This window comes from Oryza brachyantha, chromosome 3, assembly GCF_000231095.2.
Source record: "Oryza brachyantha chromosome 3, ObraRS2, whole genome shotgun sequence".
NCBI classification, from domain to species: domain Eukaryota; kingdom Viridiplantae; phylum Streptophyta; class Magnoliopsida; order Poales; family Poaceae; genus Oryza; species Oryza brachyantha.
The window spans coordinates 29,835,319-29,854,689 of NC_023165.2; the positions used below are offsets into that span (position 1 = coordinate 29,835,319).

Below are 19,371 nucleotides of genomic sequence, written 5' to 3' on the forward strand. Positions count from 1 at the left end.
AATTAATTTAAGACGTGCACGTTGCCTATATAAGCTTATAATTGAGAATAGTAAACTACGATTCATATTATAAACTAATTTAATAATATAATAATATAGGTGGTCTTCCATTCTTACTTGACTGATCGTACCGGTAGGTGAAAAACAGAAATTAAATATAACTTTCTATGATTTAAACGTAGCACATGTAAGTCCATGACCAATGTCTTAACCATTGAGCTACAAAGCTTTCTTTACTAAAATTGAGTGTGAATCATGTTGAAATGATGGTTTTCAACGGGCAACTACTAAAAAGAAAATAAAGAAACACAAAAACATGCTCTCGACAAGGATTGAACCGGTGACCTTTCGCTTACGAAGCGAATGCACTACCACTATTTTACATGCGACAACCAACTTAAGGTAGATCACTCGGGCAGACCGAAGACCCACACAGTGCACGCAACATGGGTGGCGTGGCCCGATCGGCCCACTTGGGCAAGGTGGGCGAACGGATGGATAGTATAGTAGAAACACGATCAATTTTTATAATGGATATGTGGAAAATTTAAATAAGTTTGTTCTTTCTTTTCCCTGTCTTCTTTTCTTTTCTTCTCTCCTTATCGCAAGCCCTTCTTTTCCCTACAATTCAGGAACAGTGAACTTGAACATGAATTTTATGTCGGAACTAGGCAAAACATCTGATTGATTTATTTTTTAAAAAAATAGGCAAACATCGGTTGGTTTGTTCTTAAACAAACATGCAAAACATGTGTTTCTTAAAAAAATAGAAATGGGATCCTACCACTATTATGATTTTATTTTATTGAATTAAATGTTTCTTTAGAAAAATTAAAGATAAGTTATGAAAATACGTGGTGTGTGTACTTTTATTATAAAAAAAAGATAAATTATGAAAGGCTTGGCTAGCCTTGCGGCTAAAAGAAAGTTAAAAGATGGATGCATGTTTGTCTAGCTCTGCAGCGAAAACAAAAGAAAGCAAAGAAACATTATTGTTGACTCGCATGCCATTCTCTCGATCTATGATTCTACGTGGTTTTAACTTCTATCCATTTATTATTATTATTCTGAACTCTCTAGGAACACTGAGTTGTACTCCCTCTCGTTCCTTCGTTCCATAATTCCTATTGTTTTGGACAAGATTTAGGTCAAACTATTAATAACTTCTACTCCCTCCTTTTTCATAATGGAAGATGTTTGACTTTTTTTTGTTACAATATTTGACTATTTGTTTTATTTAAAAAATTATAGAAATATCATTTATTTTGCTTGTGACTTACTTTATTATAAAAAAAACTTTAAGCACGTCTTTTTATTTTTTTTATATTTTTACTAAATTTTTAAATAAGACGAATTGTCAAATATTGCAACAAAAAAAGTCAAACATCTTATATTGTGAAACGAAGGTAGTATAATTTAGGGGTTGTTTAGATGGGGACTTTTTAGCCCCATATCACATCGGATGTTTAGACACTAATTTAAAGTATTAAACATAGACTAATAAAAACTAAAAAGAGTCTAATTAATCCATAATTAATAAATATTTACTGTAGCATCATATAGTCTAATCATGGATTAATTAGGCTCATTAGATTCGTCTCGCGAATTAGTCCAAGATTATGGATGTATTTTATTAATAGTTTATGTTTACTATTTATCATAAGTATCCAAACATCCAATATGACTAGGGGCTAAACTTTAGTCCCTAGAGACAAACATCACCTTAGTTAGGATATCATGTATATATGAGTTTTCATAGTAATTTAATAAAAAATAATCATTTATCTATTTTTTGTACATATGATAATAGAAAATCATAATCAAAGATATGTTTCGAAGACTTATCAGTGTCCGAAATGACAACAAATGTCAAACTGGCGGAAGTGGAGACTATAATAGTATGATGTTTCTCCTGGGAACCTAGATATTCATGTATCCTGCATAACACTCTAGGACTCTACTGGTTAAGTTTTGGCATCTCCATAGATTCCTTCTGTTCCTTCATTCAAGAAAAATGATGTACCGTGATCTGCATTTATTTGATACTGTATGACCTCATTAATAGGCTCCACTCAAAGAGCTTCTTTGATACTGTCATGAGTGGTGACTGTCACTTCATATGAATTCACATGCATATCTTCAACCAGGGTTTGGGCAGAGGATGAAGCAAAGAAGGCCAGGGAGAATGCAAGGGCCCTTGAGGAAGCCCGGAACCAATGGGAGCATCATGGTCATGGAATCAAAGTTGAAGGAGGTCTTGAAGATGATGCATCGGCTGGAGTCACATGGGCAAATGCTGGCAAAGAACATCAAGTCGACGAAGAAATTAATCGAGCAGGGTCTTTGCTTGAGAAACCGAAGTCAATGTCTGCTTAGATGAAAGTACGATCTCACCATGCTTTGGAGAGAGAAGGGGGTGTTTAGTTGGGAAAATAAAATTTTTTAGGTGCCATATTAGACGTTTGATCAGATGTCGAAAGGGGTTTTTGGACACAAATGAAAAAACGAATTTCACGGCTCGCCTAGAAATCACGAGACGAATCTTTTGAGCCAATTAATCCGTCATTAGCAAATATAGGTTACTGTAGCACTTATGGCTAATCATATACTAATTAGGCTTAAAAATCCGTCTCACGATTTCTCACATAACTATGCAATTAGTTTTTCGTTTCATCTATGTTTAATGCTTTATTTAGGTATCCAAAGATTCGATGTGATATTTTTGGTTGAAAATTTTTAGGAACTGAACAGGCCTTTAAGCATGTGAGATCTTTCATATCAAGCCTAAAGCAGAGCAGCGGAAGCAAGGCAACGATGTACAGATCTAGGGGCAGCTACAGCTTTAAAGGCAAAGAAGTTGTCATCCGAAGCACAGGGCAGCGTCTACGCGTTTGGTTCCAGCGTTGGGGATTAAGTCCAAGAGGGTGGCGGAAGACTGCAAAGAGGGCCTAGAGAAGTTTGCGCACAGATTCAAGACAGACTAGCCGGTAACTACTAGTGTCTACACCAACAGTTGATAGTTCCTGTCAAGCTCGAGAAAGGAACCATATTAATTTCTTGGAATAAATTCCTCCATGAGCTGCTTCTTTTTGGGTGGTTTCGTTGTAAAGTACTGAGGTTGAAACTAGCACAGAAGGTCCCATTGAAAATCGGGAAACACATTGCGATCGCTCTTCGTGATGGATTCCCAACGATCCTTTTCTTCCCCAGCTGGTAAGAAAAGCATTAAGCCTTTGAGTGCACAAATCCTTACCCCCAAAGCTTGATTTCTAGAAGGCTACATCATCATTAAATCACAACTGTCCGATCAAATACGGTGAGCTCTAGATTTTCACCACGTGTCAAGCCCACCATCCCTCGGCCAAAAAAGCCCACCATCATCCCCACGCCTTCCACGCAGCACACGAGCTCTCCTCCCACCCCTCTTGCTTCCTCTTCTCAAATCCGATAAGGACATGTGCTGAAACACATAGTGGTGCTACTGCTGATGTTAATACAGGGATATGATACGGGTGATAAACACGTGCAAGACGGCAACGGAGGAGCGGATGGTGGTGCAGCGAGAGTGTGCGGCGATACGGGCGGCCATCAGCGAGGGGGACAACGACTACTGTCACATGAACATGTTCAGCCACATGCTCGGGTACCCCCACCCACTTCGATGGAGTGCCTCAAGCTCATCGCTGTCGCGTGGTCCTCAAGAAGCGCATCGGTTACCTCGACCTCATGTTGTTGCAGTCCATTACAAATTCAAATTCTTAAGTGGTGTATGATCCTCACTACAAATCTAAAACTACACGCATGCCAATCATTCATACTAATGTTCAAATTTTTAGAATTTCTAATATGCCCACAACAATGCGCGAGGTATCAACTAGTATATTAGATGATGCCTTAGAGCAGCTGAGCAGGCACAATAGCTTGATTCAGCTGGCTGTAAAAAAAACTCCATGTTATTTAATTCTTACGTGGAAGAGAGAAAAACGAGTGCTAGATGTAGTGTCGGGTGACAACACGATTTCACACGCATGCAACTAGTACTCGTTTTTCTCTCTCTTCCACCTAAGAATTAAATAACATGGTATACTAGCCGCATACGTTTGAAATTGTGTTGTCGCCCGGCACTACATCTAGCACTTGCTTTTCCCAGTTTAGGGTATATTTTGACATATATGGCATTGATGCGGTTAGTAACATGCTTAAGTAACAGTGTGATTTGTTTTTATTTTACAAAATATACTTGTGCCTTTAAATGCAGGAACAAATTTTATGTTACCGTAAGAGCATCCCTAACAGCTCATCTAAATTTGGTCATCTATATCTTTATTTGGATGATCATCTAAATTAGTTTTATCCTTTATATCTCTATGTACTTCACTAGATCATCCATATATAACATCCTCTATATCCCTTTGGAGGATGGAGAGAAATCATCCGGTTCTCTCTCCAAATATGGATGACATCTAAAAATAGATGATAGGATAGCCGTTCTGTTGGAGCTCAATTTGTAGTCATTATCCTCTATTTTCAGGATAGAGAATAGGATAGACGAACTGTTGGATGCTCTAAGCAGCTTGCTTATGAGCTCGCGCACGACTCCAATAATAAGGCGCGTGATACCTCCTACATTCATCCTTGCACATCAACCCAGTACAATGATAGATCACCCTTATACGACAAGGATTCAACAAAACCTCCATCTGAGTCAGGAATATTTGGGGAGGGTAGCTCCAGTTCAACAAGCTCTGACTCCTCTTTGGGCAGTGGCCAGGGGCTGGCTAAGAAAATGAAGCATAATGATGAGCAAGAGGACGCTGAGATGCACGTTATCCCAAAAAGAAAAAGATCAAGCAGTCACGTTGCTGTTCAAACACCAGTTGTGCCAACGCCAAAACACTAAAACTGCAGACTGGTTATGGGATCATGCCTTAAAAGCTGACCCTAAAAATGAAAGGTATGTTTTGAAGACTTATTTTGTTTCTTTATGTAAGCATGTCACTCTGTGCTTTCTATAGTAACTAGTATCATTTCTAAATTGGAAAAAAATGACAGCTTCGAGCTGATAACGTTGAACACACTGGTGATGACAGTAAAGGAGTGTTCTACCTTCTTGAGTGGTGGCTCCGTCAGCCCTGAGATGCTCAAAGAAACAATAACCTCCACGGTTGCTTTAGATGAGAAAGAAAAGAATAGATTCAGGGTGATTGTTGGTCCTATGGACATGGTAAGTTTTCTACTGTGTAGCATAATGATTTTTGCTCTGCTTTGCAGTCATATAGTTGTTTTACCATGAGTGCAGTCCACCTTGGACAACGACACTGGCAGCAAGGCCTTCAAGGATGCAGTGATGACCCAAATGGTGGTGCCCAGCATTCCGCAAGATTGTATGCTGGTAAAATTAGTAATTCATAACCTTCGAGTTTGAATCCCTATGTACTTTTGTATCACTTTTTGTGACATTTGCAGATTAATTCAAATTCCTATGTGGTATTTTATCTTACTGCAAAAATGCGCATTTGCAGGTATACCTCCCTGTCAAAAAGGTAGCGACTGGTCCGTCTATTGCATTAATAAAGTCTGTTAAATAATAGACTACCTGATCTGCAGCTCAAATGAGGAACCAATGGATGCTGCCAGTTTGTGTGAACCCCTCTTGGAGGAAGTAAACTTCGGTAATAGAATAATCTTTAGCTTTATGGGCTGGCCACATGAACAGGTTCCTTTCGAGTAGGAAATCTCTTCAAATGATACTAGCTTATTAGTGAGAGTACATCTAGGCTCCTAATTTGTTTTGGTGATTAACGACAATCAAATGATGAGGACTAATGAGTTGTGTGAGAATGTGAAGGTATATCTAGTCCTCATGAGAAAAGTTGTTGCACGCCGCCAACGTGAAAAGAGAAGAAAATCGGTATATCCATGTTGGCATTCGTATTTATTTTGAGTTTGAGTCAACTAGGAATGTCGTCCTATAAAGAGGTGTGCGCAAATGAATTCTAGGAATGAATCCGGTGCTCGGAAGTATATTTGAAGTGTTCTCTCTTTTTTTTTTTGCTATCCTTTTGAACTTATGCTGGAATTTATGAAAGTTCCGAAGAGGTGAGAATCGGTTCTGTAAGAACCATGGAAGTTCCGAAGAAAATCGAATTCGGTACGGTAAGATTCACGGAAATTCCAAAGGATGTGTCCAGAACTTCCGAAGACTTGATTTTTTGTAGTTGACTTTGAATTTCCTAAGTGTTGGGGGCTGTTATTTTGAACCGACCGAAAGTTCCGAAGAGGACCTTCGGAGGTTCCGAAGAGAACATCTTTTGCCCCCAATGGGCAAAAATTGAGTTGGGGGTATAAATACCCCCTTTCACCGTCAATCTAGGGTTGCTGCTCACATTGGTTACTCATTTGGCTCTTGGTTTGATTTCTTGAGATTCATTTTGAGCCTTGCTTTCTCACTTCCTCCTCTCCACGGATCTAAGTGATTGGATTGTGTGTGTGAGAGAGTTGGTTGTTTGAGTTGGTTTGAGTGCTTGGTGTTGGTTTCGTGAGAAATTTTCTTGAGCACTAGATTCATCCCCAAGAACTTGTTGGAAGCTTGTTACTCCTGGTGATTAAGGACACCTAGATGGCTAGGGGTTGTTTCTTGAGCCACCAAAGTTCATATGGTGCGTCGGGGAAAATTTTGTGAATGTTGGGTCTCGCCTCCAAAAGGGAAGAGACATCTCGAGTGAGGGGGAGTACACGAGTGCAACCCTGAGGAAAGGGTTGTGGAAACCCGACTCAAGTTTGAGCTCCTCAACGGAGAGAACAATCCCCTCAAGGATTAAAACTTCGGTAAAAAGTCTCCATGCCTACTTGTGGTGAAATCTATCTAACTTATGATTTCAGCTTTGCTTGTATTTGCCGCGTGTACTCTAGTTGTTGATTGCGTAAAGCTTGGAGGTAGTTTGCTTAGTTGTATTTTGGTTGGCTAGATCTACTCAGTTTTTGTTTGTTAACAATAAAAATTGGTAAATTTCCATGTTGGATTCGGATAGGGAAAGGTGCAATTGCCGATAGAAATTTTATCTAGAAGAGTTCGAATTCAACAGGGAATTGTGAAGACCAAGGTATGGCGGCGTAAATTTATCTATTAATTAGAGTTAGCTAGAATTTTTATTTTATCTCTAAGAGAGTTAGAGTTCGATCAGGACTTGTTTATTTTCTTTTATCTATTAGAAACCATGTCGTGTTAGAGATAGAGATTGTTATTTCTTTTTATCCATTAGGAGTTGTGTCCGATATGGACTAGCATCCACCCGAGGGTATAAATATGTATGCCCGGGGTCATTGTAAATCATCTACATCAATCAATAGATCAATTACTCTCGGCGCATCGCCACCCTCCTAACCGAGGTTTCAACTCCGGCGAAACTTGGCACCTGACGCGAGGCTACATCGCTTCGATCTCCGGCGGAGGGGTAAGTCCTACGTTCCGCCGGGCCACGATGATCGCATTGGCTAGATTAGGCCTGTCTCGGTTCGGTCCGATCTTCTAATTTAGTTGTGCGATTGCAGTTATCGTATCAGTTTTTCAGCTTGAGTTAATTCTGTATCTTGAGTTGATCTGGTCGACCACTTTGGGCGATCTACATTGGCTTGATATTTGCAATTTGACATATTCAATCTAGTACTGTCTCGGTTCGGTCTGATCTAGTAGATTGTGTTTATCAGATGTCATATCGATGTATTTTGTTCATTGTTTTATCGGAGTACCAGTCGATAAGTTATCAGTCATCGGCTTATTGGCTTAATAGCAATCTAGATATGTTTAGTATCTAGTCTAACATTGCTAGGCGTAATCTTGAACTGTCTCGGTTGTGTCCAATATTCGATGATTATTCTTATCAATCTGGGCTAGATATTTTATAGATCCTGGTTGTTTGTCAGTCGTTTATAGCCGATGATCTTTGCCGATTTACATGTTTATTATGTTCATGTCAATAGAGCAGTCGATTGCCTTACTGCATTATTTTTATACCAATCGGTTGGATTCATTTAGATCGGCAGTTATTTATTTTGCATCGATTTATGAGAATTACATGCAAATTGGGTTTAGCCAATCCTAACAGTATTCATTGTTTAGCCAAGTAATTCGTCGATTTATTTATTAGCCTTATCGATCTTCATGTTTCCTATAATTATATCGTGCTCGACTGCATACTGTCTTGGTTAAGTCCGATCTATGTAGGTTTGGTTCGATCTGGTTATAGAGACTCGTCTGATCAACTAAGATTAATAAGTAAATTAGCGGATTACGTTGGTCTAATATTTAATTCCGGTCTATTTCTATCAAGTTTCTAGCCAATCCAAGCTTTTTACAGCCGATCGTTTATCCTATCGGCTAAACCGTTACAACACCAAGATTCGATCGACTGGATTATAGTTATCTATCGGCTCAATAAACGATCGGCCTGTTTTACTGTTTATATTTTGTCAGTTGTAGGATCAAACGGACTGGCACACCCGCGCATTCTAAGAATTTAGGTCCTGCACTGGAGCTGTCTAAGGTTGACTCCCAGGCCTTCGTGTGTGACACGTCAACGTTCACATTTTGACGTCAACATTGTTCTCGATTTCTTCGACGGAAGTTCCGAAGGCCGGAAGTTCCGAAGCCTTGACCAGAACTTCCGAAAGTTTCAGATTCTACTTTCTAGATTTATTTTTTAAATCGCCTATTCACCCCCTCTCTAGGCCTTGATATACTCTTTCAATTGGTATCAGAGCCTAATATCCTTATTAGGCTTAACCGCTTGGAGAGATCATGTCAGGTGAGAGGAAGAGTGATGATACGATTATTCTTCATGGCAGAAGCGGTGATTACTCCGCCGTCGGGCATGACTACTCTACGTCTACATCCTATTCCTCCTATAGCGGCAGGGCACCGTACTTCAACGGTACGAAGTATGCCGCTTGGAAGCATAGGATGAAGATGCATTTAAAGTCTATTAACCCATCTATTTGGAGAATAGTCGAAAATGGTTATGTTTTGCAGAACCCAAACGCCCACCGAAGAATATGACAAGAATGAGCATAAGAATGCTCAAGCTACCAATGCATTGCTTAGTGCATTGAGTCCAAGTGAGTTCAAGCAGGTCGATGGGATCAAGAGCGCTAAGGAAATTTGGAACACCCTCCGAAACGTTCATGAAGGCATCGATGGGGTGCATGAGTCCAAGGTGGAAATCTTGAAGGGACAATTGGAGAGGTTCGTGTTGAAGCCGAAGTTGACCCCAAGTGAGATGTACGACCAGTTAAGCAAGATCGTCAACGAGATAAAGAGACTTGGGTGCAAGGACATGACAAATAGTTATGTTGTGAAGAAGATGCTCCGGGCCATCACACCAAGGAACTCAACAGGTAACCCTCATTCATGAGCGTGCCGACTACAACACCTTGACACCTCATGATGTGCTTGAGCAAATCCTCTCTCATGACTTGATGGAGCAAGAATTAGGATGCTTACAACTTCATCGCTTAAGGCTTAACACCGAAGAGACAAGACATAGCCTTAAAAGCCGTCAAGGAAGCCAAGGTAGATAAAGGGTGTGCTTCTCAAGCCGAGGATGACATGACATTGTTTGTTCGGCGGCTTGGGAAATACATGAAAAGAAGTGGCTTCTTCAAGGGAGGCCCTTCCAAGTCAAGCTTCGGCAAGTCAAGCGGAAGACGCTCATCACGAAAGTATTTTGAGTGTGGTGAAACCGGACACTTCATCGCGGAGTGCCCCAAGCTCGATGATGACAAGGAAAGGTTTTGTTTGGCCAAATTAATTATTAATTTATAATCAGGATGATTGGCTGACGTATTGCATGATGGTTGCTCCTCAAAGTCTGAAATGATCACACGTACCCCTACAACGGCAGGGTTCTAGCAACAGAACTTTGATCATTAACTAAAAGGAGAAAAAATGTACCCGTGCTATTGCCAATATCATTTTCTTTCTGTAACTAATTTTAGTTTTCAGTTTGTGCCACACTGTTATTTCTGTTGTCTAACTCCTCATTATCCTTTTAAGTTTACTCCAATATGCTATCGTTTTTGAAAAAAAAAAAAGGAACAACTACTAACCTAAGAAAGACCTAGATCCAACCAGTGAGGATGTGTTAGGTTATTCACCAGCTCATAGACAAAGCCCCCTGATATCTTTGTTTGTCTTTCAAATGAAAAAAAAAATGTTAGGTCCTACGCGGCAATAGATATATCATTTTGTAGGATCTTGACAAATTTGACTATAGCATTCTTTGTAAATAAACTGATAAAATGGTCCACATTCACATGCACTATATTAGTGGACCTTGACAAATTTACCTATAGCATACTTTGTAAATCAACTAATGGTCCAAATTCACATGCACTATATTACTAGATCTTAACAAATTTGACTATAACATACTTTGTAAATCAACTGATTAAATGGTCCAATATTAGTTGATCTCTAACTACCGCCTCTACTAAATAGTCCAATTCCTTGTGTAAAAGATGGAGGGTTATCAGGAGAAGATGATAACAAAATATGCCACTGTGTGATCCCACTTCGATGTGATAAGCTGAATATTGCATTTGACTGTTGTTGATCATAAATTAGGTACACAAAATAATTGTAAATGGCAGTTCAGACCCACTCAGCAAAATACAAAGCAAAATGCATATTGTACCAAATGGCAGATAGAGGTATCATACCTTAAATCCCATTGACAAATGAAAGCACTTTTTGTACTGTCAAAGAAGCAACTGCCCTTCAAGTGGCCAAGACTGGTACAATCAAGAGATGCCTACATGTAAACAAGGTAATCTTAGTAACAACAGAAGAACAGTAAACGTAATCTAATTCCTTTATCAACATGACAACTTAATTAACATTTGGAATATAAAATTGTAAAGTGGGTATTCATACTAAACATCACAAAGATTGCCCAACAAACTAGAAGCAACATAATCAAACTAGTTTCTTTAATAAAATCATTTATTCTGTATTCGTCTATGTAGTACATCATCAATTATATTGATCATTTCCTTTCTATATTGGCATGTGCAGATGGACATGTTGTAATGCACAGGTATATTACTAGTATATGTAACAGCAGTATATGTTATATTGTGATACTTCTGAATTGTGTTGGTGAAACACATCTTGTACTTCAAGCTGTGATATATCATCTACAATTTCTTGTAGAGTTGCAGGTCATGCGTATTACATCATGTCAAAGTGTATATAATTTCTAATTTCTAAGTCTTTTGCTGCTCACCTATCTAGCTCTGCACAATATTTAGGCTCCAGTCCACTTGTAAATAGACGACTGACCCGACCCAGATAGGTCGAGCTTTATGGTTCTACCTATATGATTTAACCTCTTTATACAAGAGTTACTGCAAGATACAGGTTGCTCTGTGTACAAAACAGAATGAAAATAAAAGGCATAAGGAATACAATACTCGGCCCATAAACCAAAATAGTACTCCACACTCACAATTTAAACCAGAAAAGGCAAGCACAAAAACTCCCCCTGCCTCCCCTCTCCCTGGGTCTCCAGCCCTGGACTCCTCTACCCCGGTCCTCGGCCAGGCTGTCCGAGTCCCCGGCCTCCCCTCTCCCCGGCTCAAAAATAGTAATTTGCAAGCTCATGGGAATACTAATTGTGTAATACTAACAAGGAAAAACAGCCGGTATCACAAAATCAATTTCAAACATAACAGGTGCCAAAATAGATATTGTCATCCTAATGACCAAGATCATTATTATTTCCCTGTACCATGTAATCATTTAACAAGTTATTACACATATCAGTAATGGTAAATTGCAAGGTCACATGAATATTAATTGTGTAATACTAACAAGGCAAAATAGCAGGCAGCACAAAATTAATTATGAACATATAAAAGGTGCCAAAATAGTGATTTCTGATGACCAAGAGACTTTTCTTTTAGGGAGCACTTTTATTATACAAACGATGGAGTTTTAATTCTTCTCTAAGCTTAGATGAAAACATATCTTCCATTTTTTTTTGCAAGAAACACCTTTCAGCCCATTCAAAAACAAATGAATACATTGTAGGAAAAATAGGAAGCAAAATTTAACATGCAGCTTGCAGTTACTGCAATACACTGTAGCAAAAATAGGAAGCAAAAGCTTTGAACCTGTATGCGGCCTCCAAGGCTCCAAAGGGTAAAAACTGAAGTTAAGCCTGATATGCAAACCAAAGGTCCCACCTGAGACAAAGTTTGAAAATTATTACATCGGAACATAAAACCTTGCTGTTGATCTGCATGCAGCTTGCAGTTACTGCAATACACTAGCAAATTATAGGAAGCAAAAGCTTTCAACCTGTATGCAGCCTCCAAGGCTCCAAAGGGCAAAAACTGAAGTTAAGCCTGATATGCAAACCAAAGGTCAAACCTGAGACAGTTTGATTATTACATCAGAACATAAAACCTTGCTGTTGATCTGAATGCAAGGTTGCATTTTAATGATGTTGCAATAATAAATAATAAGGCAAAATTTTTCTTCATTGCAGAAACAGTGCTCAAGCCAATACAAGTGTATAGCACACTAAGAAACTAATGGGAAGAACACTGGTTAGAATAGTTGAGTCTTGCAATTCTTATCAAGATAAAATGAAACAGTATAACACACTAAGAAACTAACGGGAAGATCACACTCGCAAAACATGAGCATATTAAGGTTGTTTAAGAACACAAGTCTTCCAAAACCAACCAAGCATCTAAAAGTTAATAGCCTGATGCACATGTATTTGCCAAAAGCAAATAGACTCTTGACCATCGATGACAGTATAATGATCTGTAATACACAAAGTAGGAATCTTTTGAAAAAAAAAATATATTGAAGTTGTCATATTTGCTCAACCACAAATGCCGAAATACTATATAGGCATTAGTTAGAACATCTAGAGTACCATCATAATTTGTAGGGTTTCCTATAGCTTATACAAGTTAACAGTAGCAATCAATGAAGCAGACACATGTACTGTTCCTTTGGTGGCTGCCTTGACGGTAAGCACTCACTGAGGCCACATATATGCTATTGGCAGGAAGCAACCGTACAACCGACAAAATCAAAACTTAACAACTAAAATCATTACTTGGCAACTAAAAGGAGGTTGAGCATGCATGTTATATCAGCAGAGTAACCATATGTGCCCAAAAAATCCCATCAAGTTGACCAAAATGTAACTCCCCAACAGAAAGCAGCTGAACATAACAGGTTAAGGAACACCTTCCGCACCCAAAGAGATCATCGATGAAGGCTCTAAGCGATAGCAAACCATCGTAACCCTAATCAACATGCAAATCCTGGAGGAAACCTCCCTAAGCACGAAATCTCAGCTTGCGCTTCAGATCTGATCCCCCTACCTCGAAACTATACGTATACAAGCAGATCAAGCAAACCAGCAGAAGGACCAACCGCAATCGAAGAGATCAAGTAGGGAGAGGAAAGGGGGGATGGGCATCAAGACGGACAGGCAGAGAGCGAGCCTGGAGACGGGGAGGAGCGCGTCGTAGACGAACACATGGTTGATGCACTCGAAGCGGAGGAACCGGGACAGGACGATGGCGCAAGCACGACCCCGGCGTGGTTGGCGATGCAGAAGACCTTGCCATCGGAGCGGAGAGCTCGGAGGTGGCCTTGTTCGCGGCGTCGGTCTCAGAGAGGCGGAGGCGTCGTGGTGGACGTGCGCAGGCGGCATGGTGGAGGGGTGGCGGCGTTGGACGTGCACAGGTGGAGGGGCGGCAACGTTGGTCACAGAGAGGCGGAAGCGGTGCGATGGAGAGGTGGCGGCGCTATGGAGGTGAGGGCAGCATAGTAGAGGTGCTAGGGTGAGCGGTAGTGCCAATAATCTCAGCCGTAGATTCGTATATAGACCGAGATAAGCCGTTGGATTTGGGGATGTCGAAGTGAGGAGTGAGGACCTTAGTTGGTGCACTATAGGGTAGATAGATAATGGCTTCATCGAGTTCCACTAGTCAGTTTCATTTAATTCCACATAAGATTAAGTGATCATGCATAGCCTAAGATTAGATTAGGTATTATTTCAGAATTATTTCCTACATTGTGGTATCCTAAGAACATTGTGGTCTCAGAGCCTTCTTAGGGCTTTGCATGTTTCCATCACAAGCCGTATTATAGATTAATCTAGCCTCAGCTTGTGTTCAAATTTTAGGGTTTATGTTTCTGTTTATTAGGATAAGACTCAAAATTACGTTCAAGCTGGGCGAGTTAGTTTACTCATGGTTTCATCCGAATTTAAGAGAAGAGGTTCACAGATTAAGGACTTAAGAAACCCTAATGTTATACAGATTAAATGGACTTAAGAAACCCCAATGTTATACATACATTTCCTTCCAAGTCAATATTTGGATGGTAAACCTAAATGCAAGTTACAATGCATAGAAATTAGTTAAGAGGCAGCAACACACAATTCACTGGGAAGAAAATATAGCATAGAGAGTTATATCGTATACCTTTGTATTGCACTTGACCTTTGGAGGCTCATGAGGATAAGGGGATACTTGAAAAGTAAAGACGAAAGTGCCACCTCTAAAAAGAAAAAAAAAACAGTATTGATAGAACAGTAGTAGGAATATAGTATGTAGAATTGACATTTCTCATACACAAAAAAAAAATCACAAATGCATTATCAGTGCAAGCCTAGACAGGGATAGTCAGCCATCTATGTGGGATGAATCAGAAAGGCTGGAAGGTGCTACCAGCCTAGGTGGCTGGCTTTTTAAAGGCTTACATAAGTCGGTTGTAAAATGTGATTAAGCTTTGTCAAGGCAAAAGTATCCACAAGAAGTGGTGGCATGCCTATCACATAGCCAACAGACGGTGGGAAAATGGATAACCTCCTTTTGCCATAAACAGTTCTGAAAAACCTGTAAATGTTTTTTTAACATGACATATAATCTTTCAAAACTACCAATAGTAACGAACATAGACCTGTTTGGTAGTGCAGAAAACATAAAAAACACAAGGTAAACATTAATCATTCTACTTACAGGTAATATCCTTCATCAGGTCGGACGATAATCTCAAAATTCATCAGATCATCCTTGTCGTTGGGAAAAGAAATTGATGTGCTCTTGGGTAGGTTTAGCTCACTAATATCTGCACAGTATCATATAGAAGTCATAAATAATTTATGGCATGATAAAGTTGTAATAAGGAGAAATTTATGATAATCAAAATACAAGACTGGATATCAAAATCTAAATTTATTTACATCAAAAACCCAATCCAACTCGATCATGTGGATAAAAGCTCCTCCCTTGATGGTATAAAAATAAAGAAGAGAACTTCATAAGTCCAATTTGGCCCAACTAGTTACATACAAAAAGAGCAACCCCTGTAATTTTCTTGCACAGATCCCTACAAATCACTACTCAAGTAAATAGTGTTGACAGATATATTGCACATGCACAGATGAACTTGTGACTTAGTTTGCCCAGTTCTTGGCCTCAGGAAAAGCCTTTCAAAGCAAGTCAGATGGTCCATCAATTCATGGTTTGGTCACAGTGCATGGCTGGAAGAATTGCTTTCACATATTCTGTAGCAACTGGACAGCATGGCACAGACAGTGCATGCTATGGAATATATTACTGAAATGAGATACCATACACCTAGCCTAAGTGCCACAAGTTAATACTACATCGGAATAGCTGTCAACCTGCCACCATAACTTTGCAAGATATCCTCTAAATCAGGACAGAGAACAAATAACAAGAGAAACAGAGGAAAGAGAAGACAAGTGAGCTACTCTCCACATCTGGCATGTGTTCTGGGGTGCTGTTAAATCCTCCCTTGGCAACAGTGGTAGGACTGCCCCACATGAAACATACTACTTCCTTCGTCCAAAATGTAGCTATTCATGCTCAACTTGAAAATGTAGCTAAACATACTACAAATACATTTGGGATGGAGGGAGTACTGATCATGCTCAACTTGAAAATAAAGAGATTGCTAACAACTCGATTAAAATTTTCAAATAAGAAGCAGAGTATTTGTGGTGTGAAAGGAACATTTTCATTTCCCAAAACAGTTAGATGAGCTCTGAGATTTGGTTAAATTTTTAAAAGTTGAGTATTTGTATCTCTAGCTTACCAAATTTTGAAATAAAATTCAAAAAGTTGCCAAACAAACTCCAAGCTAGTTGGAATTCTTCATATGTAGAAACCTATAATAGAATGGTCTATTGTTGTTGTCAACAGAGAATATATCAATAGTGGAAAGAAATTATAGCAACCTGATAAACTATTTAACGAATAAAATTACTTGATCTATATACATTCTCCATGAAAAAGTTAGTCTAGGTTGAGCATGAATAAGTAAACAGAGTTCAGGCCTTGCATCTGAATTTCGAGCATGTTATGCTTGCAGCCAAAAGAGTCAAAAGTGGAATATGAGATGCTATAGTCAACGTAACTGACAGTAAGAGAAATATATCTCACTTAAGTATTTTTTAAAAGAACTGGCTGATAGAAGTATAACAATTGTAGGTATCAAGGAAATTAAGAGGATCAAAGCCTTTACTTTCATTATCCGTTATCTAAAAATGAGATTAAAGCCTTGAAGGGCTAGGAAGAAAAATGACCTGAATGCCTTGCACAATAAATTTGAGTCACGCCCACTGTTGAATCCACCTAAATGGAGGGTATCACGAACTTGCAATGCTTGAATAGAATTCCATATAAAAGGACATCTTACTTTTGCGAATCTTCGTATTACTTCCAGGGCAACAACCTTTACAAAAAAGGATGCCAAATGACTTGTAGACTCCCCACTCAAGATTAAATGTTTTGCTGGCACAATATGCTTGACTGTCTTGGGTGAAATGGTTTTAGCTGGAGAAGCAACCAATGCACCCTGATACTTCTTATCACTGACTAGTTTGCTTGAAGACTGGAAACTTTTGCTTGAACTAGCCATTGTTATGATTTACGAAGCATACGCAAGAACAGAATCTAATTCAAACCAGTTGCATCGAACCAGCAGGAAATGGGGCTAACAAAACAAAACTGCATGAGATCACAAGAAGTGAATTCTGTCAGCATGAGGTATTAAAGTAGAGAAAAATACTAATGCTAAGTTTTTAAGAATTGAACTAGCAAAAAGGTACAGCCATCACTGACTATTCCTAACTGACCTAACTATGGTGAAATGAAATATGTATATATTGTCTTGTATGAACGTCACTCCTGTCAGTTCTGCAACTGATATCCTTACTACAATGGAAGATTCAGTACTATCAAACATAAAAATCTGCCCGCAAAAATACTAATAATAACTGAAACTTTTTGTAGAAAAATCATCCAATGTAGATGGACTATGTAATTATCCAATTGTCACAATTTATGACATGAAATTTCTCACCTATACTACCTCTAAGTCCAAACTATGTGGCATCTACTAGCTACTAATCAACCAAATTAGAGTAACTCCCACTAATCGTTGGAAACCTGACTTAAAAAGCAGGCTGCGTGCATTTTCCCCCAAAATTTTGGGAAACAAGCTTGCTGTTACAACAATCAAATAAAGTCCACATTGGACTGGACAATTTCGACGTGTTGCTTGCAGCAAACAACAAACTACCCTACGAACAATCCAGGCAGCAGGCTGCATTAGGGTTTCCGTACCGACATGCAAAATCACAACAAACTACCCTACGAACAATCCAGGCAGCAGGTTGCATTAGGGTTTCCGTACCGACATGCAAAATCAGAACGCACGATCCCAGCCTCCGAGCCGGAGCCGCTCCTCCTCATCCTCCTCTTCCGTTGCCGGGCTAGGGTTCGATTTGCAGCAGCTGTAGGAGTACTGCTTACCCAGGTATACATCCTGCTCCTCCTGCTCGTCGTCGCTGGCTGTCGGCCAGGCAGGATGATGGCTGTTGCCGGATGGCGCCGCGGTCAGGGTCATGCCCAACAGCCCCCACGGCGGGGGGCAGCGGAGGCGAGCCGGGGGAGAAGAGCAGCAAGGCAGCAGTGGCCGAGCGGCAGGGGGAGGCCGCGGCGGCGGGGGGAGGCGAGCCGGCCGGAGGAGGCGGCGGAGGCCGGGGGAGGCGGGTGGAGGCCGGGGAGGCGGCGGCAGTGGGGGATGCGAGCCGACCGGGGGAGGGGGAGGCGGAGGCGGCCGGGGGAGGCCGCGGCGCTAAGTCCGGTAGGGCCGCCGACGGTCGTGTGGAGACTGGAGAGATGGGAAGAGCTGGATGCCTGGATCTGTGTAGGCAAGGAAAGATAGACCCGGCAGGGCCGGGCGGCTTTGGGCTTTGATTAAACTAGAAACCAGATTCATTTTTAATATTTATACATATCTAAAATTAGCTCAATTGTATGCTTAATTTAGGGCAAGAATATGGGTTTCTAATACAAGTTATTTATTTTTAGATTTCTGTTGGATGAGTGTGTAATTTTTATGTCTAATATTTTTTTATGAGCCAAGTACAAGTTATTACCCAAAAAAAACTTTAGATGGGTGTTACGACGTTTGACCGGATGTGGCACAAATGAAAAACAAATTTAATAGCTCGCCTGAAAAACCGTGAGGCGAATCTCTTGAGCCTAACTAATCCGTCATTAGTACATGTGGTTTACTGTAGTACTTATGGCTAATCATGTACTAGTTAGGCTCAAAAGATTTATCTCACGATTTCCCCCCTAACTATACAATTAGTTTTTTATTTTACCTATGTCTAATGCTCCATTTAGATATCCAAAGATTCGATGTGATGTTTTTCGAAAAGAATTTGGGGAACTAAACAGGAGCTTGGCTAATCCGTGCCCCTAGCCGTTCTCGTGAAGTCTTTGCAATGGTTGGGAACCTGATGTATGAAACGAAGCGTATGCCACGCCGGCCATCAAATACGAGATTGCTAGTCCAACAAAGGAAGGTTAACGTACATGATGCCTTTCATTTGTATTAATCGCCAACATACCTGACCGAACGTAGAGCCAAAATTCACTGGCAGACCGAGCCGGGCACATGTGCCAGGTCCTTAAAGTAAAGTCTCTATCAGCCTAGTGTAGATTCTAAATAGACCAAGGGTAGTTTTAACATTTCATGTATCTGATAGATGGAAAAAAAATAGAAATACATTAGCAAATACTAGAAAGTGTCATTTATACTTTCTATAAAGTTAACGTCATTCTCTCTTCTCTCAAGAAGCCACATCACCTTAATTGTTTTTAGCCTTAGCATGATACATCAAGGGTGTAAAAAAAGCCACATCATCTCAATTATTTTCAGCCTTAGGATGATACATGAAGGGTGTAAATTGCATCTTTTCACATCATCTCAACAGTTTTTAGCCTTTGGATGATTCA

At 39.9% G+C, this 19,371-nt stretch overlaps 1 protein-coding gene across 9 annotated transcripts; it reads right to left on the minus strand.

Moving 5' to 3' along the window:
• Positions 1-123: 123 nt before the first annotated feature.
• Positions 124-18,102, minus strand: LOC102701712. Of its 9 annotated transcripts, none has more exons than XR_005811361.1 (8): positions 17,756-18,102; positions 16,644-17,067; positions 15,052-15,160; positions 14,515-14,590; positions 12,359-12,430; positions 12,172-12,243; positions 10,717-10,808; positions 124-621 (listed from the first exon to the last, which is right to left on the minus strand). XR_005811361.1 is itself a non-coding variant. In XM_040522125.1 (8 exons), exons 4-8 carry the CDS (start codon positions 14,544-14,546, stop codon positions 2,140-2,142), a joined length of 375 nt encoding a protein of 124 aa, XP_040378059.1. In that variant the 5' UTR covers positions 14,547-14,590; positions 15,052-15,160; positions 16,644-17,067; positions 17,756-18,102; the 3' UTR covers positions 1,858-2,139. The 9 variants fall into 9 exon arrangements, 1 of the variants encoding a protein (XP_040378059.1); XM_040522125.1 differs by lacking the exon at positions 124-621 and adding an exon at positions 1,858-2,296 and having other exon boundaries at positions 12,172-12,218; positions 12,359-12,405; XR_005811364.1 differs by lacking the exon at positions 124-621 and adding an exon at positions 4,376-4,778.
• Between the last annotated feature and the right edge of the window lie 1,269 nt (positions 18,103-19,371).